This window comes from Acartia tonsa, chromosome 7, assembly GCF_053477335.1.
Source record: "Acartia tonsa isolate MP-2025a chromosome 7, ASM5347733v1, whole genome shotgun sequence".
Lineage (NCBI taxonomy): Eukaryota > Metazoa > Arthropoda > Copepoda > Calanoida > Acartiidae > Acartia > Acartia tonsa.
Window position 1 is genome coordinate 46,865,958 of NC_137266.1, and position 21,394 is coordinate 46,887,351.

The 21,394-nt window shown below is 33.0% G+C and overlaps 1 protein-coding gene and 1 long non-coding RNA gene across 5 annotated transcripts; both read right to left on the reverse strand.

Moving 5' to 3' along the window:
• Positions 1-2,035: 2,035 nt before the first annotated feature.
• Positions 2,036-13,535, reverse strand: LOC145323866 (uncharacterized). 4 transcript variants are annotated; one of them, XM_080166452.1, is made up of 12 exons: positions 13,457-13,535; positions 12,589-12,649; positions 12,139-12,169; positions 11,734-11,781; positions 11,209-11,264; positions 10,752-10,820; positions 10,214-10,287; positions 8,015-8,061; positions 6,973-7,049; positions 5,920-5,972; positions 3,446-3,538; positions 2,036-2,748 (listed from the first exon to the last, which is right to left on the reverse strand). In XM_080166452.1, exons 1-12 carry the CDS (start codon positions 13,472-13,474, stop codon positions 2,611-2,613), a joined length of 765 nt encoding a protein of 254 aa, XP_080022578.1. In that variant the 5' UTR covers positions 13,475-13,535; the 3' UTR covers positions 2,036-2,610. The 4 variants fall into 4 exon arrangements, with proteins under 4 accessions (XP_080022578.1, XP_080022580.1, XP_080022579.1 ...); XM_080166454.1 differs by lacking the exon at positions 13,457-13,535 and adding an exon at positions 13,362-13,404; XM_080166453.1 differs by lacking the exon at positions 13,457-13,535 and adding an exon at positions 13,264-13,348.
• Positions 13,536-13,753: 218 nt separating this feature from the next.
• LOC145323868 (uncharacterized) lies at positions 13,754-19,072 on the reverse strand. Its single transcript, XR_013881125.1, has 4 exons — positions 19,014-19,072; positions 18,775-18,821; positions 17,324-17,402; positions 13,754-13,974 (listed from the first exon to the last, which is right to left on the reverse strand). It is a non-coding gene; the product is annotated as an uncharacterized LOC145323868 (long non-coding RNA).
• Between the last annotated feature and the right edge of the window lie 2,322 nt (positions 19,073-21,394).

Consider the following 21,394-nt stretch of genomic DNA (forward strand, 5'->3'; position numbering starts at 1 on the left):
CTAGCGCCTTCGCCCCTAGCCTCTAGCGGGCTTTGCCCTAAGAGGAAATTTAAAAAATGATTTGAGTATGGGAATTATTCCATCTTCTATTACCTACCCAGCCGAAAGAATTGCGAATGAGTCACCAATCCAAGCCGAAAAAATTGCTTCCACTTCCCAAGAAAATAGCCTAAAACCACCACAGGACCAGTAGGTATATTCCCTGAAGAGAAGAATCCAATCGGTTCAGTGGTAACCGAGATATTAAGGGACGGACGGACAGACAGACGGACTGAAGGACAGATGGATGGACATTTTCATTATATACGAATAGCAACTTCAACACTTCAGCACTTAAAATGGTGGAAGGTAAAATTCGACCCCCCACACCTATTCTTAAAATTAAGTAACAAAAAAGAAAATTTAACACGGGGGGGATTTTTTTGGTGGATGGTGGTACCCTCCCTAAAATAGCTTCAACGGACCTTGGAGAACTGTATCGGTTTAGCAAGATCCTTCAGTACAGACAGACATAGATCCTGTTACGGATATAGTATCCTATTCTATAAAAATAGTAGTAATGTTTTATTTTGTCTGTAGAGAAGGATCTTGCTATCCGTTGCTTCGATATAGTCCTCCTCTCATGTCAAGATTTTTTCTTAGACCCAGGAAGTTTTTAGGCTATTTTTTTCAATTAAAAAAGCCTCCAGTATGGTTTTAGGCTATTTTTCTGCACTACCATAATCCTTCGATTATAGAGTCCCTAAGTGCTAGGGGCAAAGACGCCAGTAATATTGATAGAGTAGTAAAGGTTTCTTGTTTCATAGTTTAATTCTTGCTAACCACTGAACCGACTCAGTTACCCATTTGAGGAATGCTTTCTAGTTAATTTATTTCTTTAAGCCTCTAGATATTAGGGGCAACCGCAAATATGTTAAAAATGAATAAAATGTAAGCTATCTGTTGTTGAATAGATTTATAGAGTATCTCATCTACAAATAAGGATGACAACATCCATAAGTATCGAAGCTAAAACATTATGAATAAATATCGGGAAAAAATTAACTATAGAGCAATGTCATACAATAAACTTGAAAAATATGGACATCACGAAACCTTAAAAGAAACTTGATGGAAATGTGTATATACAATAAAAGTATATTCAATCCCTGATAATTTCAGCCATCAATCCTGAATAGGAATAGAGAAAATTACGTTAACATAAAAATCTAAGAATCGTTCTAGCACCCCAATTAAAAGACAAATCTTAATAAAACTTGGGGAAAATATGTAGAATATTAAATTAATTAATCCCTAAAAATTTCAGCTCTCTATCTTGAAAAAGATTGAGAAAATCACGAAAACTCGAAAATCTAGTAATTGATCTAGCACCCCCAATAACAGACAGATGGACAAAAGAAGGTATAGATTAGATGAGCATATGTCATAGGAATCTTCCCTAAAAATTTTACCTGTCTATCGAATCGTTTCCCCAATAGCGTTACGGACTGATGGACAGACAAAGTAAATTATAGAGTAGCTTTGCTACTAAATAAGATTTATCTTATAATAATGAGAAATCCTTTATAAACTTATTTAAAGAGAATTGACGTCAACGATTTTTTATTACAATTAAGAGATAATGACGTCAATAGCCTGAAGTAAAGAAATACGCTATAAAACTAGTAAAAATAACAAATCAACATACAACCATTATGAGTTACAGAGTTGATGCTTATTGACTAGGGTAATATTTTAGAAAAATCAGAAGCATATGGGTAGAAAATGAACACATCTATAGTATATGTAGATTTATATACAAATAATTACTTCCCTCCCTTTTTCAATGACCTTTTCCGTCTGCTACCAATTTGTTTTCTTCGACTTGGCTATGTAAATATAACTGACACCATTTTTTATTTTCATCGACCCAATTGAAAGTCGGCACAAGCACACTGCGATGGGGCGATTGTAATCTAACAAGAGCTGAAATTGTCAATAGCTGAAGAACTGTAAAAATTTGAAAAAATATTAAAACAAAAATTGCATTAAAAAATGTATATCATATTTATTTATTAAAAAAATAGTATCACATATAAATCACAAGGATATTGATATCATATTAATTAAAAGAAAAAGAATTTTTTTTTATGAAAAAAAATGAAAAAAAATCCAGAGATTTCTATTTAATACTGTATGGTCAAAATTGAACTAATATACACCCACTGTTAGCCTTACAACATTGCGGTGACAATGATATACTAGTCAACTGTTCATATATTAAAGTAAAAGAATAGAGGAGGCAAGAGCTAATATATGTAACTCTGTCCACATGGTGGTTGACCCTATCCCGATATTGTATTGGGCCTTTGAAATCAGCTAATAGTGTGGGAAATAAAAACAAAGCCAAGTCCCTACAAAAGAACAGAAAGCAATTTGATAACCGACGAAAAGGGTCTCCACCACTTTGGCCAGGTAATTGTCTGGATTAATATTGTATATTTATACATTTATTGTTCATATATCATTACAAAAGTGGTTTAGGTTTAATTTCCATGCCTAACCTCTGGTGGGCCTAAAAAATGAAAACCTGCTCGACCAGGTACTTTGAGGGAAACAGCCAAAACAAGCCTATATATTTGGAACTATGAGAGCACTATTCTCTTGGATTTTCTGGCTGTCACCGTTCACATTCACAACACAACCTTTGTCCTCAAGTTTGCTCAGATTTGTCTCGTTGATGTCCAACTCTTTTGTTTCATCCCCAACCTGTAAACAAAAACATCAAGGATAGCAACATCAAAAAAGCAAAGCTCAACAAGTTAAGTAGTAGAGGGACAAAGTGACTTAAAATCAGCCATGTGACGTCATAAAAATGAGTGATTATCCATCTCGTTTCAAAGTTTTTTTTTATCCCACTTTTTCTCTCATCTCCCTCATTTATATGACGTCAGATTGCTAATTTTGAGTCACTTGAGCAATTTCAATATTGATGATGTAATTGAGGTTTTTTTAGAACATACTTACATTTTAGAACTTGATTTTAAAGAGGCCTTGCCTAATTGTGCTAGGATTCATCATTTAAAAATTAAGTTTAAAGTATAATTATCGTGTAAAGATGCTGTGAGTATTGGTGCAAAAAATATGATGTAACAAAAAAAATTAGCCAATGAGAGGCCACTATAAATTTTACCATTGGTCAATAACGCTTCTCATTGGCTAATTTTTTTTGTTACGTCATATTTTTTGCACCAATACTCACAGCATCGTTTTAAAATTTTTCGCCAAACTCCAAAGTCAGGTTTAAAATGTTTATAAGTTTGGACACTGCTAGTTTGAACCAGCCAATCCAGATTACATAAAAATACAACAACAAAAAATTAACCATCTTGTGATATAGTGTTTATAAAACTTTGGGTACCAGTATAATCAACAGTCCAATGTCCCCTACCTCCCTGGTTTATACCTGGTTTTTCCTTGTCCATTTCTTTGTGTATACTCTGGGAAGTATCAGGCTGATAGGTAATAGGAGCATTATCTGTACCAAGGGCAGCAACAACTAAAATAAACAAATGTTGTCACTTAAGATCTGTAAAACGACGGTAACAAGCATTGTAATAGTAGAAAGGGCCCTAGGACAAACGCAGGAGTCCCAAACGTCGAAGTGGAAACTTAACCTAACCTAACCTATTTTAAATTATCTTTTAGGTTTTTAAATGCCTGCATAGGGCTTATTTGTATATTCATATCTTAACCTAACCTAACCTGTATAGAAATACTTAATTAGATAAATCTTTTAACACTCGTGCGTTTGTCCTGGAACCGTAGAAAGATTAAGATATTGTGAGTGGACAAGCTTTGTAAGATCTATAAAACAGTCAGACAACAGACTAAACCGAAATATATAATCTATATTGAATAAGGAGATTGTGTGTTTCTAAGGGCGCAGCTGCTAGTCCTGAAGTTTTTTTTTGTCAGTTGGGCATTCTTTAGCCACGAAATCTCGATTTTATTGGTAACTCAAAGTCTCACTAACTGTAGATCCATTATAGTTCTGAATTTTTATTGGCTTCAGGCTATTTTGTTTTAAAAGTTGAGTCTTGGGATGATTATTATTATTCTATAATTTATTGGGTTTTCTATAAAATAAACATAAAAAATTGATAAAATACGCATATGATATATTAAAACATGATAAGATAAAGTAAAATAAAAAAAACGGTGGGATATAGATCTACTGGTTAATGAGTTTGATGGCTGTATCGATTCCATTTTCCATGTTGATGTTGTCATCCTCTGCATCGTCGTTAGTGTTGATGATGGTGTCGCTATTGAAGATATTCTTCTTTGATAGCAGGGAAGAGAGTTGTACCTGTAGACTCTTCTTATATCTGGAAGTTGGTTTGTTTAGTTTTGTTAGCAGACCAAACACGAAATTAGACAATGTTTCAGTGGCGCTATCCTGTAGATGGACGCCATCAGTGAGGTTGACGCCAGCAAAGTTATCACCAAACACAGCAGGATATTCGATGTAGTGTACATGTTCATGGCTGAGACCAGGTGACAAGGCGATGTATTTGGAGACAGCTAGTGTGTAGTTGATCATGTTAACAGGGCTGCCTGTGACGTCAACAATAGCATGATCACGGTTGTCACAGCATGTCTCTATGTGTCGGGGAAAGGGACCAATCATGACTATTTTCCCTGTGAAGGTACTTGTTAGTTTTACTAGTACTTGTGACAGATGTACAACATGAAGGGCAGCTTGTTCGTCATTCAGGAGTTGGGGGTGAAGAAGGTGGTACTGTCCATTAACTAATTGGTGCTGCTCTTTGACAAGCATACTGTTGCCAGTTGCATGGAGGATTATAATGTCGTCTTTGTTGCACTCCTTTAAAGCAGACAAGTCAAGTTTCTTGAACGACTCAAAAAAATTACCTCCTTTGGACCAGTTGACCGTCTCAACTCCGGATTCAGCGCAAATACAACGAAGGCAGCTTTCAATATTTCTCAGGATGGAGTTGCCTAGCAGAAATATTTTTCTGCCAAGATACCGAGCGTTAAATAAGGATTTGTGAACAAGTTCTGCAGTTGGTAGAACGATACGTCCAAAGGTGTTGGTGACGTCATTCTCCTTGAGTGTGGATATAACGCATTCCACAAACTGTGCAGCAATGTGTTTTGGCGGTCCAAGCAGCCAGTTGCCTCTGAATCCTGTCACGAATTCCATACTACACTCACACAGAGAACCCGCCTCTTTTACCATAATTGGCGGTGCGGGTATAGCCGCTACACCCGCACCAAAGTTCTGAGAGGCAGATAGAAAGGCTTTCCATAGGCAGAATTTGAAAATGCCTAAACCAGACTTGTCGCCTACATCTGCTGCTTGTATGTTAACAAAAAGTTGTGTGAACGAGATTAAGCTAGATGTGCTATAGCCCATAGGGAAAGGGACCATCGCTGGCAACACAGTCAAGTTCAGGCATCTTTGTGCCCAGGAAGAAAAAATTAAGTATTCAGACCAGTATACGCTGTGGCCGACGCGAGCGAGATGTGACAGGAGACATACTATGGCAAAACTGCCTTGTTTAAGTTTGAAACCGCGGCTACGCTGATAATCAAGGAGAAATTGCAGTTGTTCAAAGCTGGGATGATTATATACAATTTCATTACTCTCCCTCTCCTAATTTTTTTTTGTCTGAAGCTTAATATCTCAATAATCAATTTACTGATCTGGTTCTCTATCTAAGGTAAGCTTCACATAGGTCCCATGTTTGTTTTATACTATTTCATTTTTAGAGTTAAGTCTTGGTTTTAAGCTATTTTTATAGCGCCTTTCTACCCTTTTGAATACAGAGCCTCTAGATTCTAGAGGCGCAGCCATTAGTGAAGTAAAATCAAATGATTGTTTGTGGACATCTTATTGAAAACCAAACCAACCTGTGCATAGTTAATACATTCAAGTCCTTTAACTGCAGAAATCCAACCAAGACCTGCAAAAAAAAAAGATACATTTGACAAAGAAAATTATGTCTATAAAGTAGCGCAGCAATAACATGCTAATATTTTTTTAAACAGAGAACAATAAACTGCAATTAAGTTATTGTAAACAAAAACTTCTTTTATTTTTTGATCACAAGTCAAATTATAGCAAAACTTTTTAGTAATAAAGTAATTTAACAATTGAGAGTCATCTATAATACAGATCTGTAAATATTTCATTAGTCATAACTATTTAGTTTTTTTTTACGGAGGGGGGAGGGCGGGTATTGTCCCTATCACTGCCCTCCCCGCCCCCCCTCTCCCAACTTTGATATTTAAGAAGAGTAACATTTTTTTTACTGTATATATCATATGTCTTATTAAAAAAACGATCAGATGGTTTAATAAGTACAGTTTAATACTCTTGTTTTATTTCAAACATTCTAGCTGCGCTATTTGTGGACAAACTTGTTTTTGTTTATGATGCTTAATGTTTAGTTTTAACTGAAAAATCTCCAAATAAAATTTAAATAAAATAAAGTTCAATTTTATAAAGTTCATATTTTTGCCGCTAGGTGACTCATTTTAAACTTTAAAAATAATACAATTTTTAAAGTTTAAAAAATTATAAATTGTTTTCTTTTAAAGTTATTTCCTTTTAATTATAAATATGTTTTATAAACTATTAATTTTAAAATTTTCGTATAATATTAAAAGATGATTAAATAATCAAAAATGGCTCGAATTGTTCATTAAAACATCCAATTTAGTGCACGATCCTTTTGAATGTTTAAAAGGGAAATGATGAATAGTTGAAATCTACTTCACTATGGTAGACGCTTGCTGACGATCATCAAAAATCGCATGCAAGTTATACCCCTCTGATCCCGAAATTTAATCATAAAACTTTTGTCTTTGAGTTTCCTCTCGAGGAAGCGCTTAGTTATACAATTTATTAATAAATTTAAAAAGTCAAAGCTAACTAAATACAGCTAAATAATAATGACTTACTTTCAATGGCCGAAAAAATGCCTCCCAATGTTTTTCCAATCAAAATAAAGGTGACAAAAATCAGCCTTCCACGTGTTCTAAAAATAAAAATATTGTAAAAATCACGAAACCTTTCATATTTTACAAATTAATTAAAATGCATGAATAGAATGAAATGAATTTAGGATGTATCATGTATTCATGACATATTAAAAAGAATAGATGTAAATTTGGCAAGAATTCTTGGATCTACTGCAGTTCACGGTAAAATATTGCTGGTAACGAATATTGCTAAAAATTTATGAATTTTAAAGGCTGCTAGCTGCCAAACGGCTGATCGTACAGATCACACCCGCACATCATTTTAAGCGGCATAAGAAGGCCTACAAATAATCTGGAATAGCCAAGATCCCATGTTGCACAGGGAAAGCTTCACTGAAGAAAAACCGCGTAAAATAGGTCTTTTTCGCGCATTTCTCTGCACTGCGAGAGAATTATGCATTATTGATTTATGGCTATTCCAGATTATTTGTAGGCCTTTCTATGCCGCTTAAAACAGTGTGCGAGCATGATCTGTACGTTCAGCCGTTTGGCAGCTAGCAGCCTTTAACATTCATAAATTTTTAGCAATATTCGTTACCAGCAATATTTTACCGTGAACTGCAGTATATCCAAATTCTTTGTATAAAAGTAACAGGATGTCTGTGTGTACTAAAGGATCTCGTTAACTGCTGAACCAAAATGATTCTCCTTTATAATGTAGCTTCTCATAGGTCCTAGTAAGGTTTTATAACTATTTTTTGGGGGGAGCATTAATAACGCTGCCTCCCAAGAGAAATCGCCCCTAGAAAAAAATGCCTTCTACCCAAAAAAAAAGTTGCCTTTTATCAGTTTCTAGGGTAAGAGGTTCAAATTCATCTAAGAACAATTTCTCTATAGATGGTTGAAATCCTCCGCTAAATAGACTAAAACCTGACCTGTAAATCCTAAGATCATTACTAAGCCGTTCACGAGATTTAACTACACATATTCAAACAACTTCACATAATCAATAAGATATTACCTCGGAAATGTTCCTTTCAGTAATGGTTCAACATAATTCATAAAAACCTGAAGAAAAAAAAAAAATTTTAACATTAACAATTGAGACCTTGCTGTCTATCAATCCTAATATAAAAGTAACTGGATGTCTGTAAGTTTAGCTATGTTTCTGTCTATCTGTTTGTAACGAAGGGTCTTGCTGAACCGATAAGGTTCTTCTATACCCCACTCCCAATTTAAAAAAATAAAAAACTAAAATATAAATAGGGTGTTGGATTCAACCCACCACACCCCACTTCAAGTGCCCCTTGAGGCCTCTAGTATCAATAAAAGAGCAAAGCTTGTATATTGTTCAAATTAGGAAATATTATTATAAAGTTTTATATAAGTTTAAGACTAAATATGACGACCTTTCCAAGAGTCATTTTTCAAACAAAAAAAGACTTAAAGAATGTACCATTGTTATTTCAAACCTCAGGTTCATCAACAACGATTTAAGAGATATTCACACACATTTTACTAATTTGTTACATGATATTGTAAGAATCAGGCAAATCAGGGCAATAATCAGGATATGATTATTAGCAAACCAAATAAACGTCAATTTGTTTAACAATTATATATTAGTTTTTTCTACACAAAATAAAAGGTACAATAAAGATATAATTCCATGATAGATATTACAAGGAAAGTACAATGGAGATCAAATTTTTCTCCAAATTTTGAACTTATTGGATCGAGGAAACGTTTACTGAATATTTGCTAATCATCCTCCCTCCAAATTTTAAGCTCACTAATTGCAGAAACAGTTTATCAAATTTAGGAGAAGAATTATTTACTGTCCATTTCTGGTAGTCATTAAATGCTACTATACCTTATAACAGTACATGGCAGTAAGTGGGAACTAAGCATAGAAAAGGTATACTTACTATATATTGATACAGCTAGAATTACTAACCTTATAGCAGTACATGGCAGTCAGTTTGAAGGGAAATAAGCACAGAGAAGGTATGCTTGTTACATCTAATACAGCTAGAATTACTGGCCATACTAACCTTATAACAGTACATGGCAGTCAGTTGGAAGGGGACTAAACATAGAGAAGGTATACTTGCTTTATCTGATACAGCTAGAATTACTGACCATACTAACCTTATAGCAGTACATGGCAGTCAGTTGGAAGGGAACCAAGCATAGAGAAGGTATGCTAGCTACATCTGATACAGCTAGAATTACTGACCATACTAACCTTATAACAGTACAAGGCAGTCAGTTGGAAGGGAACCAAGCATAGAGAAGGTATACTTGCTATATATTGATACAGCTAGAATTACTGACCATGCTAACCTTATAACAGTACATGGCAGTTAATTGGAAGGGAACTAAGCATAGAGAAGGTATGCTTGCTATATCTGATACAGCTAGAATTACTGACCACACTAACCTTATAACAGTACATAGCAGTAAGTTGGAAGGCAGCTAAGCACAGAGAAGGTATGCTTGTTATATCTGATACAGCTAGAATTATTAACCATACTAACCTTATAACAGTACATGGCAGTGAGTTGGAAGGGGGCTAAGCATAGAGAAGGTATACTTGTTACATCAGATACAGCTAGAATTACTAACCATACTAACCTTATAACAATACATGGCAGTCAGTTGGAAGGGAGCTAAGCATAGAGAAGGTATGCTTGCCACATCTGATACAGCTAGAATTACTGACCATACTAACCTTATAACAGTACATGGCAGTAAGTTGGAAGGGAACTAAGCATAGAGAAGGTATACTTACTATATATTGATACAGCTAGAATTACTGACCATACTAACCTTATAACAGTACATGGCAGTCAGTTGGAAGGGAACTAAGCATAGAGAAGGTATGCTTGCTATATCTGATACAGCTAGAATTACTGACCATACTAACCTTATAACAGTACATGGCAGTTAATTGGAAGGGAACTAAGCATAGAGAAGGTATGCTTGCTATATCTGATACAGCTAGAATTACTGACCATACTAACCTTATAACAGTACATGGCAGTTAATTGGAAGGGAACTAAGCATAGAGAAGGTATGCTTGCTATATCTGATACAGCTAGAATTACTGACCATACTAACCTTATAACAGTACATGGCAGTCAGTTGGAAGGGAACTAAGCATAGAGAAGGTATACTTGTTACATCTGTGACAGCTAGAATTACTGACCACACTAACCTTATAACAGTACATGGCAGTCAGTTGGAAGGGAGCTAAGCACAGAGAAGGTATACTCGTTACATCAGAGACACCTAAATTTATAGATTAATTGAGGTTAGGACTGTTGAAAAGATTATAAATAAGATAACACAATTTCTTAAATCCTTTTTGCCTAGACCCTTAGATCTCAAACTCATATAACAGTTATTTAAATATATTATGATCTAAATATTGACCGAGTACTTTTTTCCATTCTTACATAACAGTAACAAGTTGTGTGTAGCGAAGGATCTCGCTAACTGCTGGACCGATTTGGTTCTCCTTTAAAGGTTCTTATAATTCCAGGAAATACTTAGAACACTTTATATAATGTAGAAGACACCTTTATCCCCCAAAAGAAGTCGCATCTAACCCCCCCCCCCCCGAAAAAAAATATTTCTTTTCAAAACAGAATAGACAGTGGATTGTTAACTCTTTTACCCCTTTTCCCTTATTTTCTTTCGAGGCCTCTAGGGGCGTAGTTGCTAGTAAAATGTATACAAAAAATGTAACTTACTTTTGGGTGGAGGAAATCCATTGTAAGTTAAAGCCATATTCACCACCAATAGTAAAAAGTTCATAACAACTAAAAATCAACAAAATATTAGTTGAAAAAATATTTACATGCATTTCTGTGTACAATAATATGTATGTAATAATTAAAAAAAAAAAGAAAATACAAACATATTCTAGATTTTGTATAACTGTGTATTTTTCATGATATAAGGCCGGGTATTAAAGTATTAAATATTAAAGTGTATGATGCTCTATAAATTCTTTTTGTAGAAAATTTGTGTTTTTTTTCAGCTATTGTAAAAAAAATAGTCTGTTGAAATGTTTTATATAATATAATATTGAGCATCTATTGTACAACACAGTTCGTCTGTCTGTTTTGTTAATTTTTTCTTCAATATACCGTGCTGTTCCTTTTACTACAATATAAGAGCTTCGCTCCTTTTTAAAAAAAGTTTTACCTATTAATTTGATTGAGAGAAAGATTAAATTCATCAACTTGCGAGTCATCTTTGGTCTTAAATTAATTAAAATTAATAAACTAGGAATGGAAATAGAATATGCGTGGGCATTTTGACAGGGAAAAAATTGTCGTCAATTTAGGTTGCTAACATGGAACTTATTTATTGGTCAGTTCGTTCATCAAGTAAGAGGGGAAAGGAGGGGGTGTGTCGTTATTTTAGCCCGCAACAAGTTTCACTTTAAAAAACATGAAAATCTGGTGTAACATCCACGTAATAATATGTTCATTATATTAAGACTGAAATATCTATCATTAACATAACACAATACAAATGCCACTAGGGGTATCGCCCCTTGTCTCTAGGGAAGGGTGGGGAGTTGAGGAAAATAGCCTAAAACAAATCATATACAAAAATTCCATGCAAATTAAATGAAAAACAGTGACAATAAATCAAATTTCATAAATTGTGACTGGGAGACCAATGTTTTAGAGGTTCTTGGTACAAAAAAACTAATTTACAAACCTTTTGCATTTTCTGAGACAGCACAAGGGAGGAGTACCCAAAGGACATCTGAAAATAAAAATATTTTTTAATATAAATGAAAATAAGCTTTTTTATGCTAATTTTTGCAAATTGGTTGCACAAAAAATGTCATTAGGTCAAAAGTACACCTATTGAAAATTTAAGTATAAATCTAGCTGTTTTACAGTTATAATTTTAACAAGGATGACATCATCCATATGAAGCAAAGCACATAAATTGAGGATGGACTGATGGACCAAGTGAAATATTGAATGACCTTGAATGACAGATCGTACGTAGTACCAAGTAAATTATATACTGGATGAATATTTTGGTACAGACGGACGTACGGACATTTAGATATATAGAATAGCAACGCTTCTAAAAATAATTAAAAATATTTACCTTGAATTATCTGTGATAAGATTTTCATAACCTAAAACATAATACAATACTTTAAAAATAAATAAAATATGGCCAAAAGCCAGCAGCATATTAGAGCAATTATTTAATCTTTCAAATTATTGTAAATTAACGTTAACATCGTTTAAAAATAATATAAATATCTAATAGCCCTCTTATGTTGATAAACGGACGTACAGACCGACATTATATTACTTTTTGGAGAACAAGACACAAAGACATTCATGTCCACTAATTAAATGGATATAGAATATACATGGATATTATAACAAAGGAAAAATTGTAGATTCATATAGCTAACATTCTTATCACTTATCAATCAGTTCGTTCGTCAAGTAGGAGGGGAGAGAATGGGGTAAAGGGGATGGATGGGGGGATCGTTATTTTATCCAGCTACATGTTTCACTTTGTTAGGGTACATGATAATCTTACCTCCTATGAGGGTAACACTTTGGTACATAAATAGCAACATTGCTGTCGTTGATAACAGATCCTAAATACAATTTTTAATTTAGATTTTAGTATTATTTTTGATGGATTGGACATATATTAAGACTAGTTTATTCTTTTCTAGCATCTAAGGAACAGGAAGGGTGAGAAAGGTCAAGAAAATAGCCTAAAACCACCACAGGATATTTATAAAGCTTTTCTAAAAACGTACAAACAATTGGGACCAGAATTTTCCGAGATCATTTGCTTTAGACAAATCTCTACTTTATATGATAGATAATGTCATACGTCATACTAAAGCTTTACAAAGTGTAACAAGGATCAGCCGTGTAACGTCATAAAAATAAGGGATGAAAGGAGAAGTGGGGAAAAAATCTTTTTAAAAAGATGGATAATCCCTCATTTTTATGACGTCACATGGCTGTTTTTTTTAGATACTTTTGTCTCGTCCTCAGTAAAAATTCTAAATTTATGTTCATAAGGAGAATTTTTTAGACTGGGGGAGATAACTATATACCCCCCATAAAAAAATGTCTACACACTTTTGAAAAATGCATACCTGTAGAATAGCCACCATCTCATAAAGAACAGGAGAAAAGAGAGGTAGGGATGTAATAAATAGATGGATAGAGGGAAATATTATCTGGAAATACATACCTGTAGAATAGCCACCATCTCATAGAGAACAGGAGAAAACAGAGGTAGGGATGTAATAAATAGATGGGTAGAGGGAAATATTATCTGGAAATACATACCTGTAGAATAGCCACCATCTCATAGAGAACAGGAGAAAAGAGAGGTAGGGATGTAATAAATAGATGGAGCTAGGGAAATATCTGGAAATACATACCTGTAGAATAGCCACCATCTCATAGAGAACAGGAGAAAAGAGAGGTAGGGATGTAATAAATAGATGGATAGAGGGAAATAATATCTGGAAATACATACCTGTAGAATAGCCACCATCTCATAGAGAACAGGAGAAAAGAGAGGTAGGGATGTAATAAATAGATGGATAGAGGGAAATAATATCTGGAAGTACATACCTGTAGAATAGCCACCATCTCATAAAGAATAGGAGAAACGGAGGTAGGAATGTAATAATTAGATGGATAGAGGGAAATAATATCTGGAAGTACATACCTGTAGAATAGCCACCATCTCATAAAGAACAGGAGAAAAGAGAGGTAGGGATGTAATAAATAGATGGATAGAGGGAAATAATATCTGGAAATACATACCTGTAGAATAGCCACCATCTCATAAAGAACAGGAGAAAAGAGAGGTAGGGATGTAATAAATAGATGGATAGAGGGAAATATTATCTGGAAACTCTCTATCCATGTCAACATTCGACCACATTTCAACCTAAATTATAAAACAAGGATGACTGCATTCATCCTTATATAAAAGTAGCAGGATGTATTTATGTGTGAGTGTCTGTTTGTCTGTCTGTACCAAAGTATATCACTTACCACTAAACCGACATGGCTCTCCTTTACAATAAAGCTTTTAATGTGAAGGTTTATGGCTATATTGGGGGAATTTACCACCACCCTCGTAAGAGAAAGAGCTCTCTAGAGGCATCTAGGCGCGTAGCTGCTGAGAAGCACACATTAAAAAATAGACGATAAATTGAGATAAATTTCAATGATGGTAAACAAAATCATCCATTAGGTAGATTAAAATTACTATTTGAAAAATTTGGGTACTGCTAGTTTGAACTAACCAATCAAGCTTTAGTTAAAGGTAATGAAATAAATTGTTTATAATTCTTTGGGTACAAGTATGATTTACAGTCCAATGTCCACTCCCTCCTTAAGTTTATGAAAAGCAAATGTATGACGTCACTCATCTTTTTGTAGAAGGCCTTTTTTTGTTTATAATAAATTTGAAAGTTGTGGTAGGTTCCCCCCCCCCCCCCCTCCCATCCCCTTAACAACTGTGCGCGCCAAAGTGGTACAAAGAAAGCAAAGCAATCTTTTTAAGCGAAGCTTTTTTATAATTTTAATGTCAGTCCCTCCGTAGTCCGTAAGTAAAAACTAACTCTTTTCTTTAATTTAAGCATGTTAGAATTTATCAAACGATTTTAAACGTTAAAAGATGATTTCTGTTACTATAAGGTGTGATTTAGAAAGTGTAGCAACTACATAACCGTCACCAGAAATTCGATATGTCCATCAAAACATTTTTTAAATAATATAATTATCCTATTCATCTGATATTTGGAACAATTATTCCTAGAACAACAAGGTACAATATTTTAATGGAGCATCTCCCCAATGAAGTCCTAAAATGTAGATATGTTTTTAAACATAATTGCGTATTTACTCAGTTTTGCAAAAAGTTTTATATTTATGATGATCATATTCGCTTTTACGGATATTGTCTTCTTGTCATCCTTGTTGAATATAAAAGTGTACAACTATACATCACTCACTCTGTAATGGTTACAGAATATACGTGGATATTATGACAGGTGAAAATTTCTCGTCAATTTGTGTAATATTGATTTCATTTATTGGTTAGTTTGTTCATTCAGTACTGAAGGAGTGGATTGGGTAAAGGGGGTGAATGAGGGGGGATCATTATTTCAGCCAGCTACAAGTCTCACTTTATTAGAATTCATGATAATCCAATTAATAATAAATCCATCACTCACTTAAAATTTAGCATGGTGACCAAAACCTGCGTTTAAACATTTGTATATGTTTATTTCTAAGATTTCATTGTTGCCTATGAAAATTAAATTTAGCAATGAAAAAAGTTATTTAGTTTGTTGCTTTTTTTTGAGAAGGGACAAATTTGATGCTTTTTAAAAAAATACTTTTTTTTATTAAGATTGATTGAGACTTAACTTCTATATGTAAAGATTCCAATTGTTTGGTGAGAGGTGTCGTGTTTGATTCAAAGCTTTTCTTATACTTGGGGAGGATTGAATAATGGAAAATGAGTTGGGGGGGAGGAGGAGAGGGAAGACTAACATACCCCCCCCCCCCAAAAAAAAAAAATACAATCGTTTCAGTCATTTGAAAGATCTTAAAAGAAATTTATTTAAACATGCAAACATCCTTTTTTCTCTTTCTTATTTTCTTAGGTGCCCTATAGACACATATATAGGTATGGGGATTTCCAAATGGGTGGAAAAAAGAGCGCTTATTTGAACGCATGTACACTTTTTGATGAGCAAAAAAACTTGTCCAATAACAGCATACGATTTTTGGCTATCAATGGACATTATTGTCCTTAAACCAGTGGCGTGCACAGGGTTTTGCTAGGGGTGCGCCGAAAAATTTGGACACTTTCCCTACTATTTTTGACACTCTTCTTAAGGAAGTTTATCAAAAGCGAAGTTTTTCTATAATTAGGGTCGGTCCGTCCGTCCGTTACTGTAAGCTCTTTTTGTTAATTAGAACAGGTTAGAATTGTCCTATCAATTTCAAACTTTGCATGCTGATTCCTAAAACACTTAGGTACGACTTAGATGTCAGTATGTCCTTAAAAAGTATCATGTATTTATCAGTTTTGCAACAAATTTACTTACAGTTTTGTATAGACTTATGCATAAATATTCTGCTTATTCAGTTCTGAAAATCTACAAGTGTTAATGGTTGCTTGTCCTTGCATTCATGGATTTTGTTATCCTTGTTCTTACAACAAGTGAGGTGTTATTGTATCGTCAATTGGGTGTGAGATTTATGGTGTTTTGATGTAAATTGCTAAAAAGAAATTCTTATATTTTAGGTAATATACATAACTTCACACCTTCGTTTATTTTAATGGACATATAATTTTATTTAATTGAAACCCCTTTTGGCAGCATTAGGGGGATGAACAAGGGAGAGGTAGACCACCTCTTAAGGGAGGGTATAGAGGGGTGGTATCATTCTGCACGTCTCTGTCTCAAATGTACTTATAAAATCAGACTATTCAAATTTAAAGCTGTTTTAATCTCTAAACAAGTCTTATATTGAACAGGAAGGAAGAGACAGGGAATATGACAGATCAATTAATCTACTCTCCATTCTACCACTTAATATTTATAAGTACAAATAAAAATGGGGTTTATGTCTTTATTTTCTAAATTGGACTTAGTTCTATTTCTGAACTAGCAAATGGCCTTATTCTTGATAAATAAATAACAGGATGTCTGTGTCTGTCTCTCTGTGTGTACCGTAAGATCTCGCTAACCGCTGACCCGATATGATTCTCCTTTTCAGTGTAGGTTCTCATAAGTCCTGGGAAGGTCTAAAACTTTTTTTTTGGGGGGGTGGGGTACTGCCACCCAACTAAGAGAAATCGTCCCAAGAAAATTAAATTACACCCCCCACTCTTTGCTTTTCCTTTAAAAATTTAAAGTGTGGGTGGGGGGTCAACTTCTCCCCCCTCTCAAGTACCACTAGAGGCCTCTAAGAGTGTAGCCGCTTTTATATTCATGATCATATACTATAGTTTTCTTTTTATTTAAAACAGGATATTTGGTATTTTAAATAAATAACATGCTTAATTAAGCAGAAGATAGAAAATGACGATTTCTATATTACGTTTTCATCTGGAATTAATACATTTTAAAAATACATGGACCAAATAAGTTACAGAGTACAAGAATTTTTGAAATTATAAAAAGCAGCTAAAACATTCTATATCACAATTAGCTTATAGACATACAGATATTATTAATTATAGAGAAGCTTCGCTACTAAAAACCATAGCTTACTTGTGAAATAAAGCGTAGGAAAACACCGAGATTATTAGAGTGGTAACCAATGCATAGACTGGTACTAATACTGAGAGACCTATAATAGAGATTATTAGAGTAATAACCAATACATAGACTAGTACTAATACTGAGAGACCTATAATAGAGATTATTAGAGTAATAACCAATACATAGACTGGTACTAATACTGAGAGACCTATAATAGAGATTATTAGAGTAATAACCAATACATAGACCAGTACTAATACTGAGAGACCTATAATAGAGATTATTAGAGTGATAAACAATACATAGACTGGTACTAATACTGAGAGACCTATAATAGAGATTATTAGAGTAATAACCAATACATAGACTGGTACTAATACTGAGAGACCTATAATAGAGATTATTAGAGTAATAAACAATACATAGACTGGTACTAATACTGAGAGACCTATAATAGAGATTATTAGAGTGATAACCAATACATAGACTGGTACTAATACTGAGAGACCTATAATAGAGATTATTAGAGTGATAACCAATACATAGACTGGTACTAATACTGAGAGACCTATAATAGAGATTATTAGAGTAATAAACAATACATAGACTGGTACTAATACTGAGAGACCTATAATAGAGATTATTAGAGTGATAACCAATACATAGACTAGTACTAATACTGAGAGACCTATAATAGAGATTATTAGAGTAATAAACAATACATAGACTAGTACTAATAATAAGAGACCTATAATAGAGATTATTAGAGTGATAACCAAAACATAGACTGGTACTAATACTGAGAGACCTATAATAGAGATTATTAGAGTGATAACCAATACATAGACTGGTACTAATACTGAGAGACCTATAATAGAGATTATTAGAGTGATAACCAATACATAGACTGGTACTAATACTGAGAGACCTATAATAGAGATTATTAGAGTGATAACCAATACATAGACTGGTACTAATACTGAGAGACCTATAATAGAGATTATTAGAGTGATAACCAATACATAGACTAGTACTAATACTGAGAGTCCTATAATAGCGATTATTAGAGTAATAACCAATACATAGACTGGTACTAATACTGAGATACCTATAATAGAGATTATTAGAGTAATAACCAATACATAAACTGGTACTAAGACAGAAAATCCTATAATAGAGATTATTAGAGTGATAAACAATACATAGATTGATACTAAGACAGAGAGACCTATAATAGAGATTATTAGAGTGATAACCAATACATAGACTGGTACTAATACTGAGAGACCTATAATAGAGATTATTAGAATAATAACCAATACATAGACTGGTACTAAGACAGAGAGACCTATAATAGAGATTATTAGAGTAATAACCAATACATAGATTGGTACTAATACTGAGAGACCTATTATGTTGATTATACATATATTAGAGTGGCTATTAAAAATATAAAATACCTATTGGCTCTAAAAGGTCCAGTGGTCCAACAGATCCGTTACAAATCCTGATGAAAAAATTTAATGAAAATTTATTTTATATGGGAGCGCAACTACCATATAACTGGAGCACGTCTAATAGTTTGACCGACAGAATTAGTTGTTTAACACCATTGCTTTAGTGAAATATAATTCTTTTTTTATAAACTAATACGCTAGGTAAGCATTTTAGAACACGATTTACGTGTAAAACAACTTACTTTGTTTCGTTCATTTTAAAGCTGTATACTTTTTTCTAAAACATATTAAAAAAACACCTGAAATTAAATTATATTTTGATTTAAAACAAGAATGATACGATCAATTCTAAACAAGTGAAAAACTAAACCTCCTCTTTATTTTCAATTTATTTTAAATTCAAATAACAAAAGATACATATATTTTTTAGTAAGAATTCGTGCTTGTAAACTGTTTTAATAATCACATATTCTTTCTTTTTCTGTTATTCACACTCAACATATGAACTATAGCTCACTTTGTCCGTTTGTCCATCCATGATTTCATTTTGATTTGCTACACACAATCAATCAATCAATCAACCCTTTTGTAGTTTTTTTGAATTAATTTTTTTTTAATTACTTAATAAAAAGAGTTTTTATGCTCTACTTTGGCAATGATAAAACCCAATGTGCAATTTAATCAATGACAGAATGGAAAAACATTTAACTTGTTTTATAGTTTTTTTTATATACATTTATATGATATGTATTTTTTTTCAAAATCTATCATTTAAGAGTATGAAATTAGTTTTGCAAATTAATATTGCAAATTTTTGCAAATAATCTTTAAATACAATTTCTTCAGATTTTATTTACATAGGCATTGTCTACATATACTTCCCTTTCTAAAAATACCTTTCTTTTGAGGATTTGCTATGCAAAACTCATAGAGAAAAAAAATAAAAGAGAGGAATCGAAGCAACTAGAAGACGAAAATAGGCAGTGGGCCTAGAGGCCTACTCAGCGCTGTTGCCGCGCTAAAATTTATTGCTATTCCACTACTTTTCAAATGGGAGGATTAAAAATTATTTAAAAAAATATTTTTTTACTTTTTACTATTTCCATATTTAGGGCAAGAATATTAGATTAGATATTTTCGTTTTAATGTTTTAATTAAAAATTACATAGAATTTTATTTTTATTTAAAAAAATTTGTTCATGAAAGATGAATCCTTCTATTTCTAAAAAGAGGGAAATTTTTTTCATAATGAACATTCAGCTGATTCTGAACGCCCACGGCTGTTTGCTAAATATTGCTTTTCTTTTTATTCACATTATTATTTATGATTGACATACAAAAAGCCCTGGGCGGCTTTTGATTTTCGTCTGCTTCTAAATTTAGGGATGGGGAAGTAGTATTTTACCATGAAAAAGGGGTGAGTATTCATCCTCTTATCCTTTTTCCTTATGGCAAAACTTGATGACTGAGATTCCTAAGGTGTGTGTGTATATTACTCATTTATATTTGTTTTATGTTTCTCTCTCTGTCTCACTTGGATGTTTGGTAAAGTATAACTTTCTACTGACTAAACAAAGCTTACTCATATGTTTTATATACACCAGGGATATTTGGGGATAAGAAAAAATATCACATCCCCCATCATGATCAACAAAATTACCCTTCTACATAATTATATTAGAATTATTGGTTGAAAAATTTTGACACCAACAAATCAAGTACCTTAAATTTTCATGTAAACAAATGAGAGAACTGGCTTAAAAAACTTTGGGTACCAATTTTCAGTTCAATGTTCCCTACCTCCCTGATGTAAAGTGATATGGTGTGACATCGTTTTTGCATATTGTCATATTTTATATTTGTATATTATTACAATTGAAAATAATCTCGAAGGTGTATGGTAGGGAGGGGACATTAGGCTGTTTATTTCAGTAGTCCCAAAGTTTTATACGTTTTCATTTTCGTTGGTTTAACAACTTTGGGGACTTTTATTGAATTTTGATTGGTTGGTTCCTTAAGTTGGGTGTCCAAACATTTTAAGAACTAATTGCAATTGAATTTTATAATTTTGTATATCTTCATTGGGGATGTACATCAATTTTTCGGTCATTGTCTTATCCCTGTAAAGGTGTACATACAATAATGAAGGTGAAGCAAATGGCAATTAACAGTTTGTATTATAATAGTAATTTGCGCGGTTCTGATGATTTGATATAATGTGAAACATAAGGTGCACACCCTTGCATTGCATTCCATAGTTCGTGTTACATACAGAAAATAACAGATCATTTTAAAGTTAACTTTATGGTCAGATTTTGTACAGAAACTTTAGAAAATGTTTATTTAATGATTGAAATAAACACAACAAATGTTTTAAAAACAAAATATTGATATTTTTTTAGAAATATCATTTATATTGACATTGTACTTTTTAAAACTTGAAAACATTTTCGACATACTGATGTCTGTTATCAAATTTTACTGTTTCCAAAAAGTGGACATATATGTATATATTTTTATTGTGTGTGTTTTCTTATGATTATAAAATTGTCAATTGTTTCAATTAAATATAAAATCATTGTATTTTGTCCCTGTCATTGAATCTCATAAATAATTCATTGTC

What these genes read in the sequence shown, in the direction of transcription:
- LOC145323866 (XM_080166451.1), bottom strand. Translation starts at nt 13,261, where the DNA reads ATGTATTTCCAGATAATATTTCCCTCTATCCATCTATTTATTACATCC. An exon ending in CTGAAAGGAACATTTCCGAG is followed by an intron (nt 7,050 to 8,014) that starts GTAATATCTTAT and finishes TTTTATTTTTAG; the next exon opens with AACACGTGGAAGGCTGATTT. An exon ending in CATTTTTTCGGCCATTGAAA is followed by an intron (nt 5,973 to 6,972) that starts GTAAGTCATTAT and finishes TTTTTTTTGCAG; the next exon opens with GTCTTGGTTGGATTTCTGCA.